At 45.8% G+C, this 22,784-nt stretch overlaps 1 protein-coding gene across 2 annotated transcripts in view; it reads left to right on the plus strand.

Moving 5' to 3' along the window:
* sulf1 (sulfatase 1) overlaps positions 1 to 22,784 on the plus strand; it is a 423,430-nt gene that overhangs the window by 241,905 nt on the left and 158,741 nt on the right. For both annotated transcript variants that reach the window (XM_078217099.1, XM_078217098.1), the window contains one exon: positions 15,214 to 15,457. In XM_078217099.1, coding sequence (XP_078073225.1) covers positions 15,286 to 15,457 — 172 coding nt within the window. In that variant the 5' untranslated portion in view covers positions 15,214 to 15,285. The remainder of the gene's footprint in view (positions 1 to 15,213; positions 15,458 to 22,784) is intronic.

Consider the following 22,784-nt stretch of genomic DNA (forward strand, 5'->3'; position numbering starts at 1 on the left):
CTCAGGAACCATGCAAAGATGGAAAAATAAGTTTCTAATCATATAATACTGCTCTTACTCATACAAACTTGAGACTGAATTAGCTCCCATTCATGAAATCCATTGAATGATTTTAAATCCTTTCAAGAATTAATTTTGTTATAAAAGCAAACTATTCAGTAACTATATCAAAGACAGCTGATCCTTTAAGAACCTCTTTAAATTGTAAGTCCAAATGTGAACTCAGTCCCTCTACTGAGATATGTGCTTTTGTAGCTTTTGAAACTGAGCCAAACATTCATAATGACCTCAACTGCAATCACGGTCCTTGGGAAATATCAACAAATATTAAAAAGCACTGGAACAGATGGTCATTGTTTTGTCAAACAGTGGTCTGTCAATCAAAGCAGTCCAGCAGTGGGGGTTTTGTTTTAAACTCTAGCTTCAGTCCATTTTTTCACATTTAATTGGCTAGGTCTGTTAGCCCATTTGGCCAAATGGCTAGTGTGAAGCAGAATGTCTGTACCGTCATGAGTTCAAGTGTGGTAGTCCATGGAGGGCTTCTCATTTTCTTGCCCAATGCTTGATGTGGAGTGACACCCTCAAGCTGTCTAAACACTTGTCTCTCTCTCTAATGGAGAAAGGTGCCTATGGTCCCTCATGCACTATGCCGAATTACCTAACTTAGATTACCTTAATGCTTTCCTTCAAATATATTAAAAGTGTCTTTGGTGCAGAAAGAAAATCTTATCAGTGATTTTTGGAAAGCAGTTAATTTTATTTAAGTACTTCATAGTGCAATTATAGTGCATGCTGCAGCTTGACCCCAGTGGATTTTCATAGTAACTTCATTGCGGTGTTAATGTAAGCCTACTTGTCACACTAATAAATAAACTTAGTGCTATTTTTACAGCAGTACAAATGAACAATGAGGAATTATTTTGCCCTGCATTTAGCAAAATAGAGATCTGTGTATGTGTATTTACATGTGCAGTTCTATGCTGATATTCTTTACGGTACACTTCTGCTCATGTCTACTGAAACTATCTTGATGTGATGTTACGTCGGTGAGGTTTACAACAGGTTTTAAAAAAGGGAACCTGGTGAACAGAAGGGGTTGCGCAGGTAAGTATAGCCTCCAGGAGAGAGGGTCATGCCCAGGCAGTAGCCTGGTACTGACCCCTTGCACAACCCTAACACTGCCCACTGTCATCCTGGTACTGATCCCTGGCACCACTGGAAAGTGCCATGTCAGGGGGTTGGAGTACCAGTGTACATTGGGTGGGTGGGGGTGGTTGTGGGTACAGAGTTGCCTGTGTGCATGTGGGGTGGTCAATGTGTGCATTTGGTGGGAGGTTCCTTTTTGTTTAAATGGAGATCGGGGTGCCCTTTAAAAAGGGCAAATTCATGTCCCTGACCTGTGTGAACATTTCTTGTGCTGTCTGTGTTGAACACTATTTGGATGAGGACATTCGCAAATACTAATAGTGCGCAACAGAAGTATGCAGAGTTGGCAGATCATGCTGTCAGTCAGCCCTGATCTGATGCCACCAGTGCCATTTTGACCCAGTGCTCCAGCTAGTCTCCTCACTTAAATGTGGAACCCCCACCAGGACTACTTAAAGGGACCATCAGATGCGTTCAGGTTAATTTCTGATTGATTTCTGTTGCCTGCTGCTCAGTTTGTAGAAGTGTATGAGGACTCTGCTGCCATTTATCGTTGATAAAGTTTATAGGGAGTGGGTTATGTTCAGGTCACTTCTCCTAGTCATGATTGCTGTTGTTAGCAGGCCCCTTGGCTTGCTACAACATGGAGGAGCAATTGGAGCGGAGGAGAAGGTCTGTCAGCAGGAGGCCATTTCCACCCAGGATCTTCAGGGAACAGTCTCAACTGCAATGAGGAGCAATATGTGCCAAATCTCCATTTTATAAAAGAGGCAGTCATTGAAACCTGCCACCCAGAGGCAGGCCTCTACTCCCAGTGCAGGGTCAGGACATTGGTTGTCAAGGCGATTGTGACCATGGACATTTTCACATCAGGATCCTTCCACAGTGTAGCAGGCAACATCTCTCACATCTCCAAATCCGACATCCACTGTTATGAAATGGCATGGTGGCACAGTGGTTAGCACTGCTGCCTCACAGCTCCAGGGATCTGGGTTCGATTCGCAGTTTGGGTCACTGTGCGGAGTTTGCACCTTCTCCCCGTGTCTGCATGGGGTTCCTCCGGGTGCTCCGGTTTCCTCCCACAGTCCGAAAAACGTGTTGGTTAGGTGCACTGGCCATGCTAAATTCTCCCTCAGTGTACCCGAACAGGCGCCGGAGTGTGGCGACTAAGGGATTTTCATAGTAACTTCATTGTGGTGTTAATGTAAGCCTACTTGTGACACTAATAAATAAACTTTAAACTTTAGAGTTTACTAATGCTCTATATGACAGGAGAGGGGAAATGCATTGCATTCTCTCAGTTCAGATAGAGAAGCATGCAGAGCATGTACCTGGCTTCACCAGAATAGCGGGCTTCTCTTTGTTCCTTTGTGGGCTCTGCATCTAGATACAGAAATGCAACTCAACTGCAGAGGATTACACTCTCTGATTAGGCAATAGGTATACAGCCATGCTCAATGCACCAATATTCTGACAGTAGCCTTGATGTCTTTATTTTGCACCAGTCAACTATATCATCAGTATTTGATCCAGCATATCAGACCAGAGAGTGGCTACTGGCTGGGGTGGACGATCTTCTGGCCGTGTACATCATGGCCCCAGTGTACAATCCAAGCACATGTGGGCGGCAGGCATACAATGAGAGTTATGCTGCCGCACAAATGATGATCAGTGGATCATAACAGATTGCTGTGATATGCACCTGGTAAACAGCCCCCACCAGAAGTGCACAGGTAAGTACAGCCCCGAGGGGTCAGTGCCAGAGCTGGAGGAGTTCCTTGGGGAAGATGCCAGGGGTTCTGTGGTGGTGGGGTGGAGGAAGTTGTGTGGTGGGGGCCCGGGGTTGTTCCGGGTTTCCATATCTGTGGAGAATCCCTTCTATTTTCGTTTTCAGCTGGGCACCCTTTCAAGAAGCTAAGTTGCTGGCAGGGCAGGCTCTGTCAGCATGATGCTGTGGCACCCAATCCCCCTTTCCTTTCGACAAATTGTCAGAAAACATGGCAGGAAAGGCGGCAGTGAATCCGATGGGCTGGACCCCACTCTCCCCACCCAAGTTGCTTCTGCTGCCTGGGCCACTCTGAAAGAGTCCTACCGTACTCGCCAGAGCATGTGTCAGGATTCATGCTGGTCTACTTTATCAGGCATAACTTTGCCATCGTGAGGCACTGCCATACAGGAACAGCTGAGGAAGAGGAAAGGAGGAAGGAATCATATATCCTCCTTCCAGCCAGCTGTCTGTGATCAGCTCATCTGACTATGGTTAAAAACCTTGTAGAAGAGTCTCAGTCATACTGTCTTTTGCTGGGACTGGTGGGGAGGGGAGGGGGGGCAGTGGCAGCATATGGCAGTTAGATTTTGGTATTTGAAAAAGAAAGGAAACAGGGTGGAGTAGCCATTTTCTGACTCCCCCCTCCCCCCCCCCCCCCGCCTGAGTACTTCTTGGCATCCAGCTTAACATTACCAGAGACTGGTCGACACATTGAACTGTGCACACTCTCAGTTGGCGAATGCTGCATGTTCAAGGGACTCCTGAGCCGAGTAAGAAATTTTAATTCAAATTTGAATGGGTGTGATTTACTTTGAAGGGGGCTGTCTTGAATAATCCACTTCATTCTGTTCTTGTGATGTAATGAAGAACCGAAGGATTGAAAGAAAACTGCCTGTTTTCCAATAAAGGAAATCACTCATGACAATCGTGAAGCAATAAAATTGAGGCTTCTCTCCAGATTTCAGCAAACCAGCCTGGCAGCAGAGAACTTGACTTGTCATATAATCCGGAATCTAGTTATCTTAACCCTGTAAAAATGGTGCAGGTTATGATGTGGTACTGCACCAAACAAAGCAGAAAAATCCCAGCTCCATTCTTCAGCCCATTCATGTCACACTGATGTCATCACAACTAAAATGACTGATGCGCTATCAATAAGGCGAAAGACTACCGGTGTGCCAATACAAGTGTAGGCTTTTATTCACAACAGAATCAGGAGCAGACCCCTACAAGTAACCGACCTGGACTGAACAAGGGGGAGGAGACAGCCACCTTTATACTAGGTGCCGAGGGGAGGAACCAAACTGGAAGGGGATGTGTCCAGCTATGACAAGCACACACAACGGTGGTCCATATAGGACAAAGGCACAACTGAGGTCCACCACATTCACCCCTTCCTTTAAAAAAAACAACATGGGGGTGAAGCGGAAACAATATCATAAGTCCAGACGAACCGGTGGCTTGATCCGCCGTCGCGATCGTCGTAGTGCAGGTCGCAGAGTCGTCCGAGCAGGGAGCGATGTCGGCCCAGGCTCCGTACAGTGAGCGTCGAGAGAAGGCGCCAGATGGTGTGAAGCGGACCGATCCGTCGTCCCGTCCAGTCATCGGGTACTGCGTGGCGACGGCTCCGGCGACTCAAGCGAGCTGTACACAGGGGCGAGAGGAATGAGCAGTGGCCCTGGTGGCGTATGGGGAACAGTGGGAACCGGAGCTGGGGGGTGGGGGGCCGCGACAGGCTCTGGGCGCACTACATTGGGGACAGGGACTGAGGGAGGAAGAGGCGCAGCAATCTCCGAGTGGACAGCAGCAGGGACCATGGGGCAGAAGGACGTGGTGACCTCAGGGGCACCCGCGGGTGCCAAGTCACGGACAGAAACCGTGTCCTCACGCCCATCAGGGTACGCTACGTAAGCATATTGAGGATTAGCGTGGAGCAATTGGACCTCCTCGACCAAGTGATCTGCCTTATGGGTCCGGACATGCTTCCGAAGCAGGACGGGCCCCGGGGACATCAGCCAATCCGGGAGCGAAGTACCCGAGGAGGACTTCCTGGGGAACAAAAACATCCGCTCGTGAGGGGTCGTATTGGTCGCTGTGCACAAGAGTGACCTAATGGAATGTAATGCGTCCGGAAGGACGTCTTGCCAACGGCTGACTGGAAGGCCCCTAGACCGTAACGCTAATAGAACGGCCTTCCAGACGGTTGCGTCCTCCTGCTCTACTTGACCATTGCCCCTGGGGTTATAGCTAGTGGTGCGGCTGGAGGCAACGCCTTTGGCGAGCAGGTACTGCCTCAGCTCGTCACTCATGAAAGAGGACCCACGATCGCTATGATCATAGGCTGGGAAGCCGAACAGGGTGAAGAGCTTGTTCAGGGTCCGAATCACTGTAGCCGTGGTCAAGTCCGAGCAGGGGAAGGCAAAAGGGAAACGTGAGTATTCATCAATGGTATTCAGGAAATAAACATTACGGTTAGAGGAGGGGAGGGGGCCTTTAAAATCAATGCTAAGGCGCTCAAACGCGTGAGTGGCCTTTACAAGGTGCGCCCTACCTGGCCGGTAGAACTGCGGTTTGCACTCAGCGCAGACCCTGCATTGCCAGGTAATCGTCCGGACTTCCTCGAGGGAGAAGGGCAGGTTACGGGACTTGACAAAATGGAAAAATCTGGTGACACCCGGGTGACAGAGGTCGTTATGGAGGGACTGTAGCTGGTCTAGTTGGGCGCTGGCACATGATCCACGGGACAGGGCATCTGGGGGCTCATTGAGCTTCCCAGGCCGGTACATGATGTCATATCTGTAGGTGGAGAGCTCAATCCTCCACCGCAAGATCTTGTCATTCTTAATCTTGCCCTTTTGCCTGGTGTTAAACAGGAAGGCAACTGACCGCTGGTCCGTAATTAAGGTGAATCGTTGGCCCGCAAGATAATGGCGCCAGTGCCGGACGGCTTCCACGATGGCCTGGGCCTCCTTCTCGACCGAGGAGTGCTGAATCTCAGGTCCTTGTAAGGTCTGGGAAAAGAAGGCCACTGGACGGCCCCTCTGGTTAAGGGTGGCGGTTGGGCAAAGTCAGACGCATCACTTTCCACTTGGAATGGGATGGATTCGTCCACAGCATGCATCGCGGCCTTCGCGATGTCCGCTTTGATGTCATCGAAGACCCGACGGGCCTCCTCCGCCAGGGGAAAAGAGGTCGATTTTAGGAGCGGACGGGCTTTATCCGCGTAACGGGGAACCCACTGGGCATAATAGGAGAAGAAGCCCAGGCATCTCCTCAGTGCTTTGAGGGTAGTAGGAAGGGGAAGCTGCATAAGGGGACGCATACGGGCTGGGTCGGGGCCAAGGACACCATTTTCTATCACATACCCAAGGATGGCGAGGCAGCGTGTCCGGAAAACACACTTCGCCTCATTATATGTGAGGTTCAGGAGAGTGGCCGTACGAAGGAATTTTTGTAGGTTGGCATCATGATCCTGCAGGTCATGGCCGCAGATGGTGACGTTATCCAGATACGGGAAAGTGGCCCGTAGCCCGTGCTGGTCTACCATTTGATCCATAGCCTGCTGGAAGACTGAGACCCCATTGGTGACACCAAAGGGGACTCGGAGGAACTGGTAGAGGCGGCCATCCGCCTCAAAGGCAGTATATGAGCGATCCTCCGAGCGGATAGGGAGCTGGTGGTAAGCCGATTTCAAATCGATCGTCGAGAAAACGCTATAGTGCGCGATGCGGTTGACTATGTCCGCGATACGGGGAAGAGGATACGCATCTAGTTGGGTATACCTGTTTATGGTCTGGCTGTAGTCAATCACCATGCGGTGTTTCTCCCCCGATTTAACTACGACCACTTGCGCCCTCCAGGGACTGGTGCTGGCCTGGATAATCCCTTCCCGGAGCAACCGTTGTACCTCGGACCGAATGAAGGCCCGGTCATCCGCACTATAGCGCCTACTCTTGGTGGCTATAGGCCTACAATCCGGGGTGAGGTTATCAAATAAGGGGGGGGGGTGATCTTGAGGGTCGAGAGACTGCAGGTGGTGCGCGAGGGGCGCTGCAGTGACGGCACCTTGCAGACAGAGAGCGGGGGATAAGGGCCATCATACTGCAGGGTGACGCTCCTATGATGGCTGAGGAAATCTAACCCCAGCAGTACAGCTGCGCAGAGTCGCGGCAGCACGAGGAGCCGAAAACGCTCGTAGACTGTGCCCTGTACCGTCAGCGTCACCAAGCAGCACCCGAGGACCTCCACCGAGTGGGAATTCGAGGCCATGGAGATGGTCTGGCTCCAGGGTCGCACGGGAAGGGCATATTGACGCACTGTGCGAGGGTGTGTAAAACTTTCTGTGCTCCCACAGTCGAACAGACAGTTTTCTGCATGACCATTTACCTTGATCTCCATTATTGACTTGGAGAGTTGATGAGGCTGCGACTGGTCCAGGCAAATCGATGCCACCATCAAATCAAAGAAGAATCCGTCTCCGTCGCCGTCTGATGACGTCACGGATAAAGCTTCCTCGCTCAGCGCGTCTTGATGCCAGTCTCAAAGATGGCGATTCCCGCGCTTCCGGTGACCGCATCAAAGATGGCGATTCCCGCGCTTCCGGTGACCGCATCAAAGATGGCGATTCCCGCACTTCCGGTGACCGCATTAAAGATGGCGATTCGCGCGCAGCCGCCGCCTGCATTAAAGATGGCTGCGCTCGCGGAACACACATGGCGCCACGAGGCTTCGGAAGCGGCTTTGCCCGGCAGACTTTAGCGAAGTGGCCTAGCTTACCGCATCCGGAGCAAACCGCGTCCTTCGCCAGGCAGCGACGCCGAGTGTGCTTGGGTAGGCCGCAAAAGTAACATTTGCCCCCCGCCGGAACAGCTGTCGCGGTGGAGCCGTCGGTAGAACGGGATGCAAGGTAAGACTCGAGATTGTGAGAGGCCGCTTCTAACGTTTCAGCCATCGTGGCTGTTCTTCGGAGATCTAGGTCATCTTGTTCCAGCAGGCGCTGCCGGATGTATGTAGACTCAATGCCTGCAACGTAGGCGTCGTGGATCAGGTCCTCTGTGTTCTGAGCTGCTGTAACAGCCTTACGTCACAAGCTCGAGCTAGGACCCGCAGGGCGCGCAGAAATTGGGCGCACGATTCTCCTGGCTGCTGCTTGCGGGTAGTTAGGAGATGCCTGGCGTAAACCACGTTAGGGCTCTTTCGGAACTGCCCTTTTAGGAGTTCGATAGCGTCCGCGTACGTAGCAGCGTCCCGGAAGATTCCATAGACAGCTTCGCTTACCCGGGCGCGGAGCACGTGGAGTTTAGCGTCGTCGGTGTCGATGGCCATAGCGGTGTCGACGAATGCTTCGAAGCAGTCCAACCAATGATCAAATTTATCAGAGGCTCCAACCTCTTGAGGGTCTAATGCTAACTTGTCGGGTTTTAGAAACTGCTCCATGCTGGTAAACTGTTGTGAATAAAATTGATGCGCTATCAATAAGGCGAAAGACTACCGGTGTGCCAATACAAGTGTAGGCTTTTATTCACAACAGAATCAGGAGCAGATCCCAACAAATAACCGACCTGGACTGAACAAGGGGGAGGAGACAGCCACCTTTATACTAGGTGCCGAGGGGAGGAACCAAACTGGAAGGGGATGTGTCCAGGTATGACAAGCACACACAACGGTGGTCCATGTAGGACAAAGGCACAACTGAGGTCCACCACAATGACCCCTATTTTTCTCAGTGTCCAAACAACAAAAACAGCGAGTCCAATTTTTTTCATGAACTCTGTGCCTCTTTAAAATCCAAATTACTAACTTCAAGCAATAAAAACAGCTTGTATTTATACTGTGCCTTTATTAATAAAACTTTCCAAGGCATGTCACAGGAGCATTACAAAACAAAATATGACAGTGAGCCAGGTAAGGAGATATGAGGTCAGCTTGGTAAAAGCTCGATCACAGGGGCAAGTTAACTTGTAAAGAGTGTCTCAAAGGAGGAAAGTGAGGTCGAGAAGGAGGGAATTTCAGAGCTTGAGGCCTGGGCAACTGAAGGCACGGCAACCAGCAGTGGAGCAATTATGACTGGGAGTGTACAAAAGGCCAGAATGAGCGGAGTGCAGATATCTCGAAGGATTGGGGGTTGGAGATTATTGCGGCAATAGGCAGGGGAAAGGCTACAGAGGAATTTGCAAAGATGGATAAGAGCTTTAAAATTAAAACATTGCTCGACCTGTAGCCAATGTAGGGCAATGAGCACAGGGGTGACAGGAGAACTGGACTTGATGTACGTTAAGACACAGGCAGCAGAAGTTTGGATGACCTCAGGTTTGCGGAGGGTAGAATGTGGGAGACCAACCAGGAGTACATTGGAATAGGGAACAAAGGTTTTCAGCATCAGATGAGCTGAGGCGAGGGTGAAGGTTTCATTTTTTATTTATTAATGTAACAAGTAAGCTTACATTAACACTGCAATGAAGTTACTGTGAAAACCCCTTAGTTGTCACAGTCCAGCGCCTGTTCGGGTAACTGAGGAAGCATTTAGCATGGCCAATGGACCTCACCAGCACGATCTTTCAGACCGGAGGAATGTTGTGGAGGTGGAGAAGAGTGGCCTTAGAGATGGCATATGTGAGTTTGGAAGCTCATCTCAGGATCATATGTGACACCTAAGTTGTGAAAAAAACAACTAGTTTAATCTCAGACTGTTATTAGAGATTGCAATGGAATCAGTAGTTAGAAAATGGAGTTTGGAGTGGGAATGGAAAACAATGGCTTCAGTCTTCACAATATTTAATAGGAAGAAATTTCTGCACAACCTGTCCTGGATGTCAGATAAGCAGTCTGATAATTCAGCAACAGTGCAGGAGCTGAGAGAAGTGCTGGTGTGGTGGATCTGGGTGTCATCAGCAAACATGTGGATGACACGAAGATGGCTGGACTTGCGGATAGCGATGAACATTGTCGGACAATACAGCAGGATATAGATAGGCTGGAAAATTGGGCGGAGAAATGGCAGATGGAATTTAATCCAGATAAATGTGAAGTGATGCATTTTGGAAGGACTAATGTAGGGAGGAGTTATACAATAAATGGCAGAGCCATCAAGAGTATAGAAACACAGAGGGACCTAGGTGTGCAAGTCCACAAATCCTTGAAGGTGGCAGCACAGGTGGAGAAGGTGGTGAAGAAGGTGGTGAAGAAGGCATATGGTATGCTTGCCTTTATAGGACGGGGTATAGAGTATAAAAGCTGGAGTCTGATGTTGCAGCTGTATAGAACGCTAGTTAGGCCACATTTGGAGTACTGCGTCCAGTCCTGGTCGCCGCACTACCAGAAGGACGTGGAGGCTTTAGAGAGAGTGCAGAGAAGGTTTACAGGATGTTGCCTGGTATGGAGGGTCTTAGCTATGAGGAGAGATTGGGTAACCTGGGCTTGTTCTCCCTGGAAAGACGGAGAATGAGGGGAGACCTAATAGAGATGTACAAAATTATGAAGGGTATAGATAGGGTGAACAGTGGGAAGCTTTTTCCCGGGTTGGAGGTGACGATCATGAGGGGTCACGGGCTCAAGGTGAGAGGGGCGAGGTATAACTCGGATATCAGAAGGACGTTTTTTACACAGAGAGTGGTGGGGGTCTGGAATGCGCTGCCAAGTAGGGTGGTGGAGGCAGACACGCTGGCATCGTTTAAGACTTACCTGGATAGTCACATGAGCAGTCTGGGAATGGAGGGATACAAATGAATGGTCTAGTTGGACCAATGAGCGGCACAGGCTCGGAGGGTCGAAGGGCCTGTTTCCTGTGCTGTACTATTCTTTGTTCTTTGTTATGTGAAAACTAATGTTGTGCCTTCACATGGTGTCGCAAAGGGGAAGCATGTAGATTAGAAACAGGCGGGGGCCAAGGATTCATCACTGAGGGACACCAGACGTAACAATGCAGAAACAGGAAGAGAAGCCTTTGCAAGTGATTTTCTGGCTACAGTTAGATAGATAAGAATCGAACTACATGAGAGCTGTCCGCCGAGCTGGATGACAGAGAAGGTGCACTGGAGAAGGATGGTGTGGTTAACGAGTAAAAGGCTGCAGACAGTACAAGAAGGAGTGAAAATTTACCTTTGTCATAGTCACACTGGATATCATTTGTGACTTTGATAAGAACCATTTTGGTTATGTAGTAGGGGCAGAAACCTGATTGGAGAGATTCAAAAATGGAGCTCAGGGAATTATGGGAACAGATTTGGGAGGTGAAAGCATATTCAAAGGCTTTGGAGAGGAAAGGGAGGTTGGAGATAGGGCAATGGTTTTGCTTTTTGAGGGGAGGGGTGATGATTGCAGATTTGGGTGGCACAGTCGTTAGCACTGCTGCCTCACAGCTCCAGGGATTTGGGTTCGATTCTTGGCTTGGGTCACTGTCTGTGTGGAGTTTGCATGTTCTCCCTGTCCCTGCGTGGGTTTCTTCTGGGTGCTCTGGTTTCCTCCCACGGTCCAAAGATGTGTAGGGTAGGTTGATTGGCCATGGTAAATTACCCCTTAGTAACAGGATAAATTAGCAGGGTAAATACATGGGGTTACAGGGATGGGGCATGGGTAGGATTGTTGTTGGTGCAGATCCAATGGGTTGAATGGCCTCCTTCTGCACTGTAGGGATTCTATAAAAAAAGAGAGGAGGGCAACACAGGAAGAGAGGGTAAACCATGAGCAATATCTGGGGGCCGGGGGCGGGGGGGGGGGGGGGGGGGGGCGCGGAGTTGGGTTGTCAGCAGTTTAATAGGAATAGGGTCAAGGGAATAGGAGATGGATCCCAAGGACAAGCTGTGCTCAGAGAGGGCATGAAAAAGGATAGGAAAGGAACTGGAGAAAGATGCAAGTTTAGGGGTAATGGGGAGCATTAAAGGAAGTTAAGCCAGGCAGGCTAGTGGAAGGGAAGAACATGACAGAAGCAGCTGATTGGATTGTCTCAATCCCAGTGACAAAGAAATCCGCAAATACTTCAAACTTGTTGTAGGGAAAGGGTGGAGGGGACGGAGAGTGGATTCAGTCTGCAGTTGAGAAAATAAGCTGGGAGGTTTGTCGTTGCACTCCAGATAGTTAGCCATTTTGGTAAATAAGAAGTTTTTCAAATGTATGATTTTTAATATTTATGTTATACAGAAGGTTTGGCTGCTACAGACAATGAAGCTTCTCCAATTGAAAGGTTCTATCCCATAAAACATACAAGATAAGCTCCAAAGAACAGAGGATGATTGAAGTGTTTGTAAAAGAGTATTAAAATAGTTTTGGAAAATAGGAGCATATCATCATTGTATGTGAAATAGAACAGTGACCCTGGTGGTTGCTAAGGTTTGTGAACAGATTCTGTAACTAGGTATATTGTTTGGATGAGACAGCAGTAAATAATTATAGTGCAGTGTTGGCAGAATAAGCTCAGATTGTTGTAATACTGTTATCTGTCCATCAGTGACTTGGTTTTGGAGCAATTTTTTTAGCTGCAAAGCCATGCCATTGTCTGATATGCCTTCAGTGTTTCTGCTTTCGTTTAAGGGAATGGGTTTCAGAGACTTGTGAAGTGCTAGGAGGCTGTCTCATAGCATCCTGTACAAAAATACTGACACTCATGTCCCTGAAGACAAGCGCAACACTTTGTCAGTATTAATTCTGCAGCTTTATTTCCTACTGCAGCAGGAAGCTGGTCTGTGTGGGGATGTCAGGTTTGAAAAGGTCAGCATTGAATGGAGAATTGTCCATGCTTGAAGTTGTGTGATATGGATCTTCGTCTCTCACAGCTGAACAACTTCATCCCAGGTATCTCTGGCTCTCCTCCAGCTCAAAAATGATGCTTCAGGCTTCAGAACTGTACGGCTGAATTAAAAAGCCCAAAGCCAGTTGCTTTGGCAATGATGTTCCTTTCTTTTGCATTGTCAACTGAGGTATGATTGTCTGGCATTTGAACCACATACCGTGGGGGTTTATTTAAAGTCAGTGTTTACTCAATGCAGTCTGAATAACTGCAGTAGTTGGGTCAACAGTGTCTGCAAAGTTTGCTGAACATCACCAAATGCAGGCAGTGAGGCTCAGTGCACATATCAACCGAACATTTTCATTTCCAGAAGTCTGGTTCATTTTTTTAAGTGTAAGTGTTATTGAAGAATCTTATACTTGGTTTTCTCAGCATCCTGGAAACTTGTGTATATGCTGCTGACATTTGATGGGCTTTTTTTGTAGTGCATTATTGTAGAGTTGTGTTGAGTGAGAGTTTTTTGCAATTGTAGCCAAGTAAATGCTAATCTTTCGTCTATAGCTGCAGTATAGTTCTTACAATGGGATAATGTGCAGCAACAGTATATGCGTACTTTTAAGTATCATCACAAACCATCAAGTGAATGCTTCAAGACTTTGAAGAGATTATTTTTTGTACTGCGCTGTCCATCAACAGTATTTTTGTACAGATAGCAGTGTTAGATGGAGAGTTTAACACCCACTCTCTGTTGGAAGATACTATGTTGATTTTCTTTTAACATTTAATCAATTTTTATTCTTCCTTTATGAATTTAAAGACTTCAACAACACGGTTCTGCTCTTGGCCCGACTACTGTGTTCATTACTCGAGTGGTAGCTATACTGTATAAAAACCAGTAGCATCAATCACTTATCCATTAAGTGCAAGGCAGTCTGCTTGACCACTGAAGCTTGTAGAATGGGCAGTGATCAGCCCTGCAATAGCTACTGCATGCAGTGCTACTTAGTAATGCAGCTGTAATAATAACGTGTTCCAGATTTTCAGAATCTTTACTGACCTCCTCCTGTAAACCTTCCAGGGTTTGAAGTTCCGTCAAAAAGAACTAAAGGTAATGGGGAATCCATGAAGATGGAGAGATTTTTCTTTTGCTGTCTTAATGAATCGGTTCATCTCTTTCAGTAATGGGTTTTGCTTCAACCACACGTATGCTGGCATCTTTTTTTTTATTAATGGTATCTTTAGTACAAGCTGTGTGTTTTTTGTTCCTTTTATTTAAGTAGCTTTGATCTCTCGGCACTGGCTGCTGTAATAGTGGCTATTCATACGAGAGAACAAGGGCAAAATCCCAGGTGTGAGAACCCGATCTTTGGATGAAACTCATTAAATGTTCATTTAGAGCATTTGATGGTGAAATTCATGTGCCATCTCCTAATTACCATGCTTGCAAGTGTTAAATTATAATGGACTTTTGCCCTTTAAACGGAAATGGTATAAATGTGCGTGCTTGCCTTAAATGCCTTTGTTAAATAGCCTTTTAGTAAGTCACTAATCACTTTGAACTATACACTCATTCAATTTTCAATCCAAGTGAATTCTTAAATGTGCAAAGCTGCCAGCGTGACAGCTGAATGCAAGAAATGTCAAAGTGGAGTAAGTTACCTTTGGTCTTAGGCCCAATCAATCAATTCTGTAGCAGATGGATTTAGATGGATTTGTGGCTAAATCATCCCCCTTCTCCCCTCCCCCTGTGCATGGAACTAAGGCTCTTTGAATGGTGGGAGCTGATTATTGCATGAGTATAAATGCGGGTGTGCATATATGTGTGCAGAGTCTGCACGTACCTTCAGGAGCTCAGCAAAAGTTCATGGCACTGTGAGTTCACATTGACTGGATTGTTGGTGCCTGATGTACAGTTCGAGGTTTCAGCAGTGTGGATCACTGTCACTCAATGTGTTTCTTGTTGGAAAGGTAGTTTCAGAATGTGCATCACTGCGTGATAGCACTGGAGAAGTGAAACAAGTGAAAGGATTAGTGCCATGCAGGTGCAAAGCCAGGGTTCTGACACTGAATATCAAAATCGGCAAAGATTCCAGTTATCACAGTTTATGAAGAATTTCATATAAGCTATAGACTCATAAAAGCGATATGTTTTTGTGGTTGTTTATGGATAAAAAAGAGAATTGTTCAGTGAATCATTGTGAATATTTTGGTTGATTAATCTAAAACATGCGTTAACATATTTTGTGGCTTCATCTTGGTCTTTGGAGTAACCAAAGTTTCTGTTGCAGCTCTGGTCATTGCTGCATTGCAATGTCGCTGTGACCTGATAAAGAATTTCTGGAAAAGGCATTTTACATATTTATTTCAGTTCATTGTTTATTGCAGTGGTTTAATTTGTTCATACAGAATTTCACATCAAAGCTGTTCTTTAATTACATTTTTGCTTTCTGGGCAACTCTTTTGTGGTTAATAAAGTTTGAAATGCCAGGAAATGTCTTCATTTAAACATCCTGTCAACCACTGCGTAAGTTTCATTATATTCAAGCCGATTCTTCTCATTTGCTTCATTTAATTTCAGATCACCCGGTAAGAGGTGGTGAAACCAAAGAGGCTCTTCTTTCCTTATTGTGATCTCAAGCAAGCTGACATAATGAAACTCTCATCACTTATTCTGCTTTTGGCTGTGCTAAGTGCTGAATTGATAGGAGTCCTTGGTTCAAACTTAAAACCACAGCGGTTTAAAGGACGTGTGCAGCGAGACCGAAGAAACATCAGACCCAACATCATTCTTATCATCACAGATGACCAGGATGTGGAGCTTGGTAAGGATGTTTTAATTTTGTTTCTTTTGCCAGTTTTCTCCCCTTCGCCTTTCTTGAACACAAGCAACTATGGATGCCTGGTGCCCATTGATATTAATATGTGAGCATTTGAAATTTAGTACTGCCAGTTTGTTTGAGTATAGGGGCACAACAGCTATGTCTAATTCCACCTTCACCCAATATCTACACATACAGTTCTATCAGCGGGCACTGGAAAGCAGTCAGGAGCACGGACTGTAGCCGATCTATATACTTTAACCTAGTATAGCATTGAGGCCAGCGTGAGCATTCCAGCTGTCATCTTGACTGACATTAGCTAATGTAGCACAAACCAGGGACTGAACCTGGGCCTTTCAACTGTGTATGCCTTATTTATTAATTGGCTAGACTTACAGGGTAATTTAAGCTTGTGTGTTAATGCGTGACAGTGAATATCTAAATGGATTTTTATTTCCAATGAAGTCAATCAAATCAAAATTAAAATCGGAAGCGATGTGAAGTGATTTGCTGGTTCGTCATTGGCCAATTTACACCGTCATGCAAAATGAAAATGACCCCCAGTGTGTTATCAAGGGAGCCTGGAAGAAATTGGCTCGGTTTTAACTGTCAAAGCAAGAAGTGTGACCCAATGCTGTCTGTTTCCATCCTGGGAGAAACAATTAAAATTGACCTCTTAACTTTCTTTTATGAATGTTTCAATTTGATTCACAGATAGAAATGAACTCAGCTTCATTAACACCTTGTACCAAAATAGATCCATATAAAATACCCAGACTGGCTATAGTCATATTCTCACACACTGTACATGTTTTCTGCTTGAGGTAATTATGAGGCCCCCTGAAGTGTGAACCAACCCATCAGGCTTGACATTTATCCATATATGTATCAATTTATAGTATTTAAGTATGACATTCTGCCTCTACACTGACACAGTTCTTGTTATATTGATATTATCATCCCCAACAGCATTGGGAATTTGATGCTTTACCTCTGACACTGGAAAACTGTCAGCACTGATTTGCGCTCTGAAAGATTGATTGTTATTTTTCAATGTGTTGATATATAAAGATGAACTGCTGCTAAAATAATAGCTCATATCTGAAGTCTGCACAGCTGGATAGTTCAAATATCCAAATGCCTCACACAGCCTCTTAATGTATCTGTTGATCATCTTGAAAAGCATAGTTTTGATAAATATTGGATGATGCTTCTAATTGTGAACAAAGTAGAGCACATGAGTGGAAGAACTACTCTGGGATGTACTTCAAAGGTGCATGCAATTCTGGCCCTTGTTGATATTAATTGTAGTGCACAGTCCCTACCTAATCTTCCTTTTATTTCATTTGTTTGTTATTTCCATCCATACATCTCAAATGTTTCTGTAAGTGTGTGGTTATACATTTACTGAAGCATTGATATAAATATGTACATGTTGGACATTTTAATAAATTTGCACTCCATTTGGAACTGTCTCTGTTTCAGCCACTTGTGAAAGTGAAAATGTGATTTAATGCAAGGCCAGAAGAGAAATTCCACTTGGTTCATTTGAGCTCATCCATCCAAACTATTCTTACTTGAAAAATCTGTCAAAATACATATCCAGTCACAAGGGACCAACAACCAGTACTTTCGTCCCAAACTTAACTCAATACAAATACACTTAGTTTAGTGACATCTAAGCTGAGAGAAGAGTCAAACTGCTTTTGAACAGATGCAAATTGTATGATTTTAACCATCCCTCATGACTTTGCCATTGCATTCGACCCAGTTGACTATGCTGCCCCATTGTTTTTCTGTTGACCAGCTTTGTGGCCTGCCATTACATGATTCTATCCCAATCTATCCAAAAATTTGTCATGCATTTTCAGTAGTGACTTCTGCGCCATGCATGCTTCGCCCACTTGTGTGAAATGGTGTGAAGTGTACTCAGTGGTCTGTAAAGGGATGCTGCTACTGCTGTTCCAGAAACCACCAAGGAAATTTTTGTACAGCTGCGGGGGGCAGGTATATCTTCCTTCACTAGATGCATCTCACTCTTTTAAACTGGTAACCACCAACTTGGCTCATTCATAGAACTTAAAGGCCGGCATGGTAGCACAGTGATTAACACTGCTGCCTCACAGTGCTAGGGACCCAGGTTCAATTCCAGCCTTGGGTGACTGTATGGAGTTTGCACATTCTCCCCATTTGTGCGTGGGTTTCTTCCCGGTGCTCTGCTTTCCTCCCACAGTCCGAAGGTGTGCAGGTTTGCTGGATTGTCCATGCTAAATTGCCCCTTAGTGTCCAAAGACGTCTAGGTTAGATGGATTAGTCATGATAAATGTATGGGAATAGGGCGTGGCAGAGAACTTGGATAAGATTCTCTGTCAGAGAGCCAGTGCAGACTCGATGGACCGAATGGTCTCTTCTGCATAGTAGGGATTCTAACTACTAGATTTTTGACACTTCAATATTAAATTATCCTACAAGCATAACCCTTCCCCAGCCCCCACCTCCCCCAACCCCTTGCCCCACACACATCTTCAATTTCTTTCAGCTGCATCTTTAGTTCATTTAACAACATTCGTAGAGCAGGCATGCCAACCATCATTTCTTTTCCAGTGTGCAAGGTATTACGCTCATCTGCACTGAATTTCATCTGTATGGTCTGCCCATTCATAGATTTAAACCAACTCATTGTGTAGTTTCTTGGCAGTGCCTTCAGATTCAATTGCACGTGCACTCCAATTTGGCATCATCTGCAAATTTGATTCGCTTGCCATTTGATTCTAAATTCATGCCATTAACATAAATTAGAATCATTCACCAATCCCTGAAGAACTCCATCGTATTCCTTCACCTACCACGCAACATCATTTCTGTCGCTTCTTACCCTTTTGTTTTTAATCCTGTTTTTTTGGAATCTGCCATGACTGTAACCTTCGGCCAAGATTTGCTTGCAGATTTTTTACAAATGCTTTTTAGAACTATAACAGTTAATGAGGTTTTCCACTGTTCCAATGGGGATGTCACTTTCTCCGAAAAGTATGGCAGGCTGATTAGACAGAATTTAGCCCTCCTGTTGTTATATAGACCAGGTTTTGCTAGATTGTCATTATATGGGTTGTCATGGACAACATTTATGGATGGAATTCTCCCATGACCCCAGTGGGGTATGGGGGGGTGTAGAATTTGGTGGGAATCCCAAGAATTGCTTTTACACTGGAGTGAATTTCCTGCCGGAGCTTCCACTGGTGCCCAACACGGCGGATTGAGAAACCGATTGGTCGCTGGTGTGAAACTAATGTGCAGGGATGCAGACGAAGGCCCGAGTAGAATCTTACCCCCATGCCAGATTCTCCATGACCCCAGCGGGAAAACACATCAGTCCAGGACACATCTGGAACAACATGGCTTGCAGAAGTCGGGATGTACCTGAGAAATGCCTGGGGCTGCCTCTGGAGTTCGGGATGGAGGCCACCAGTAATCCAGGAACACACAACAGTAGGTGAGGGAGTATCTGCAAGTGGATCTTCTAGCTTCAGTGTCATTGAGGAGGTTGATCTTCCCACCTCAGAGTGTTCCTGGCGATCCACCTTCTTTTTCATCTTTGTCTTTCAACAGGTCAATGGTGTTGGGTGTCCACTAAACATGGCACCTAGATATGAAAGCAATCAAGCTCGCCCCACCATTGAATATGACGCTAAACCCTCGGATGTGTGATTAATGAGGTTGGGGCGGAAGATATGGTGTGGTTTACCAATGACCTCCGCAGTGGGAAACACCCCCTGTACCCACCCCAACCATCAAACCTAGTCCCAGATGGGAGAATTCTGCCCTGAGTCTTTATTGTTAGCTGTGATCAAAGGTTTTTTCATATGTGTGAGGTTAATAGCTGTTCTCATCCTCAGAGTTGTTTGTCCCAATTTAAATAATTTCCAGCAGCAAGTTATAGTGAATTCTAAAAAAGATTACTCATTATCATATTCTTGCCCCTGACGTTTTAACATGACGTTTCTCACATACTATCACACACACAAAGAATCAATACAGATGAGGAAAAACAAATTTAAAGTGATGTTAGTCTCTTTCTGTATTTTCTGAGCTGAACTAATGGTATAGCTGGAGTGGAGATTATGTAAAAGCAGAGGATTCACAATAAGCTGTGAGGTTTCTTGTAGTTGAATTGTCTGGAGGTCAGGTGAACTTGAAGGTGGAATAGGTTTGGCGAAGAGTCCTTAACTCGCCCTCCTTCAAGGTATAGCTGTTTTACCTTGGCTGCATTCAGTTGCAGCTGGGTTGTTGGTTTTTCAGATGGTCTTTCAAATGATGGTGCTTGTCTGATCCAAAGAGCTTCTTCTGTAACTTTTAAAAACAGGTACAAACATGGCTCCCTTAACCATGTGGCCAGACAAGCCCAAAGACCTTTCCCAAATAAAATAGGGGGAGGGGCCATTACACGTCTTGCAGAATAATAGAATTCTACAGTGCAATGACAGCAGACACATTGATTGGTGCAATATAATCTCACCTCGGAGATCAATATGATGAAGTGGTGTGGAGCTTTCATAACAGCTTGGTCCTGAATATCTGTCATTGCCTGCTTGATTCAATAGCATAGATAATTTTGTGGGTCACACTCTGGCCCAGAATGTGGTGGGTTCAAACCTGGCCACAAGAACTTGAGCACATCTGCCCTGATTTTGCGACTGCGTCTGCGGTTTTGAAAGATGTTATGATTCATTGTCACAAATAAAATGTCCAAATGAGCAGATGGATTAAACAATGGATGAATAACAATGAAAGATATTATTTATAGTTATTCTCATCACCTTATAGAGAAAAATATGGCTCCATTGCCTCTTAAGTGCATATCAATAGGAGTTTAATATGCTAACTTCTGGAATCATAGAATGGTTAAGCATAGAAGGAGGCCATTTGGCCTTTGTGTCTATGATGGTTGTCCAGAAGAGAAATTTAGCTTGTTCCGTTCCCTTGTCCTTTCCCCATATCACTACAATTTTTTCCCTTCGGGTGCTTATCCAATTTTCCTTTTTAAAGTCATGATTGAACATGACTCCATTATCCTTTCAAGCAATGGACTCCAGATCCTAACCACTCACTGAAAGAAAAAGATTTTCCACATGTCACTTTTGGCTCTTTCAGTAATCACTTTAAATGTGTTCTCTGGTTCTCGACTCTTCAGCCACTGGGAACAGTTTCTCTCTATTCTGTCTACACCCCTCACGATTTTGAACAATTCTATCAAGTCTCCTCATCCTTCTTTAAGGAGAAAAGGCATAAATCCTCCAATCTATCCATCTAACCAACTTTATTTGCAAGCCTATTATGTAGTAGTTTAGCAAATGCCTTTTAGATATACATATACTCTGTGTGGAGTTTGCGCGTTCTCCTCGTGTCTGCGTGGGTTTCCTCCGGGTGCTCCGGTTTCCTCCCACAGTCCAGAGATGTGCGGGTTGGGTTGGTTGGCCATGCTAAAAAAATTGCCCCTTAGTGTCCTGGGATGCGTAGATTAGAGGGATTAGCGGGTAAAATATGTAGGGATATGGGAGTAGGGCCTGGGTGGGATTGCGGTCGGTGCAGACTCGATGGGCCGAATGGCCTCTTTCTGTACTGTAGGGTTTCTGTGATTCTATGATTCTATTATCCACATCAACCCAGACTTTTACCTTATCCAAAAACTCAACCAAGTTAGTTAAACTCAATTTGCCTTTCAAAAAATCCAGGCTGAGTTCTTTTTATCCATTCTTTTCCTGGGATGTGGGTGTATACTGGCCAGGCCAGCATTTATTGCCCACCCTAATTTTCCTTGACATGGTGGTGGCGAGCTACTTTCTTGAACTGTAGTGTAGATACACCAACAGTGCTGGTAGAAAGGGAGGTTCAGAATTTTGACCCAGTGAGAGTGAAGGAAGGGTGATATAGTTCCAAATCAGGATGGCGTGTGGCTTGGAGGCGAATTTGCAGGTGACAGTGTTCTTATGTGGTAGAGGTCATCGATTTGGAAGATGCTGTTGAAGGAGCCTTGGCAAAACTATCTTGTAATTTTGCTGCCATTGTGCATCAGTGCTGGAGGGAGTGAATGTTTAAGGTAGTGAATGGAATGCCAGTCAAATGAGCTGCTTTGACCTGGATGGTGTTGAACTTCTTCAGTGTTGTTGGAGCTGCACTCATCCAGGCAAGTAGAGAGTATTCCATTACACTTTTGACTTGTGCCTTGTAGGTGATGGCCAGGCTTTGGAGAGTCAGGAGGTGAGTTACTCTCTGCAGAATTCCTAGCCTCTGACTTACTCTTGTAGCGACACTGTTTATATGGCTAGTCCAGTTCAGTTTCTGGTCAATGGCCCCTCAGGATGTTGATAGTGGCGGATTCAGCAATGGTAATGCCAATGTATGTCAAGGGGAGATGGTTAGATTCTGTCTTGTTGGAGAGGGTCATTGCCTGGCACTTCTGTGGCACGAATGTTACTTGCCACTTAATAGCCTAAGCCTGAATGTGTTGTTGGAGCTGCACTCATCCAGGCAAGTAGAGAGTATTCCATTACACTTTTGACTTGTGCCTTGTAGATGATATACCTAATGCCATGTGATTTATAGGGTGTAGAATCAATGTTGAGGACTCCTGGGGCAACTCCCTCCCGACTGTATATCCCTCTGCTGCCATCTTTGGTGGATCTATGAGGGGAATTGATTAAAAAAGTAGGGAGCTTATGCTTCAATTGTACAGGGCATTGGTGAGACCACATCTGGGGTATTGTGTACAATATTGGTCTCCTTATTTAAGGAATGATGTAAATGCATTAGAAGCAGTTCAGAGAAGGTTTAGACGAATCCCAAGAATGGGTGGGTTGTTTTATGAGGAAAGGTGGGAGAGGTTAGGTTCGTTTTCATTAGAGTTTAGAAGAGTAAGAGGTGACTTGATCAAAACCTTTAAGATCCTGGGGGGTATTGACAGGGTGGATGTGGAGAGGATGTTTCCTCTTGTTGAAAAATCTAAAACTAGGGGTCCCTACTTAAAAACAAGGAGTCACTCATTTAAGACAAAGATGACATTAGTTGGTACTGCTGCCTCACAGTGCAGGGATCTGGGTTCAATTCCAGCCTTGCGTGGAGTTTGCAGGTTCTCCCCATGTCTCTGTGGGCTTCCTCTGGATGCTCCGGTTTCCTCCCACAGTCCAAAGATATGCAGGTTAAGTGGATTGTCCATGCTAGATTGCCCCTCAGTGTCCCAAGATGTGTAGGTTAGGGGGATTAGCGGGGTAAATATGTGGGGTTACGGGGATAGGGCCTGGGTAAGATGCTCTGTCGGAGAGTGCAGACTAGATAG

Source organism: Mustelus asterias, chromosome 7, assembly GCF_964213995.1.
Source record: "Mustelus asterias chromosome 7, sMusAst1.hap1.1, whole genome shotgun sequence".
In the NCBI taxonomy this organism is placed as follows: domain Eukaryota; kingdom Metazoa; phylum Chordata; class Chondrichthyes; order Carcharhiniformes; family Triakidae; genus Mustelus; species Mustelus asterias.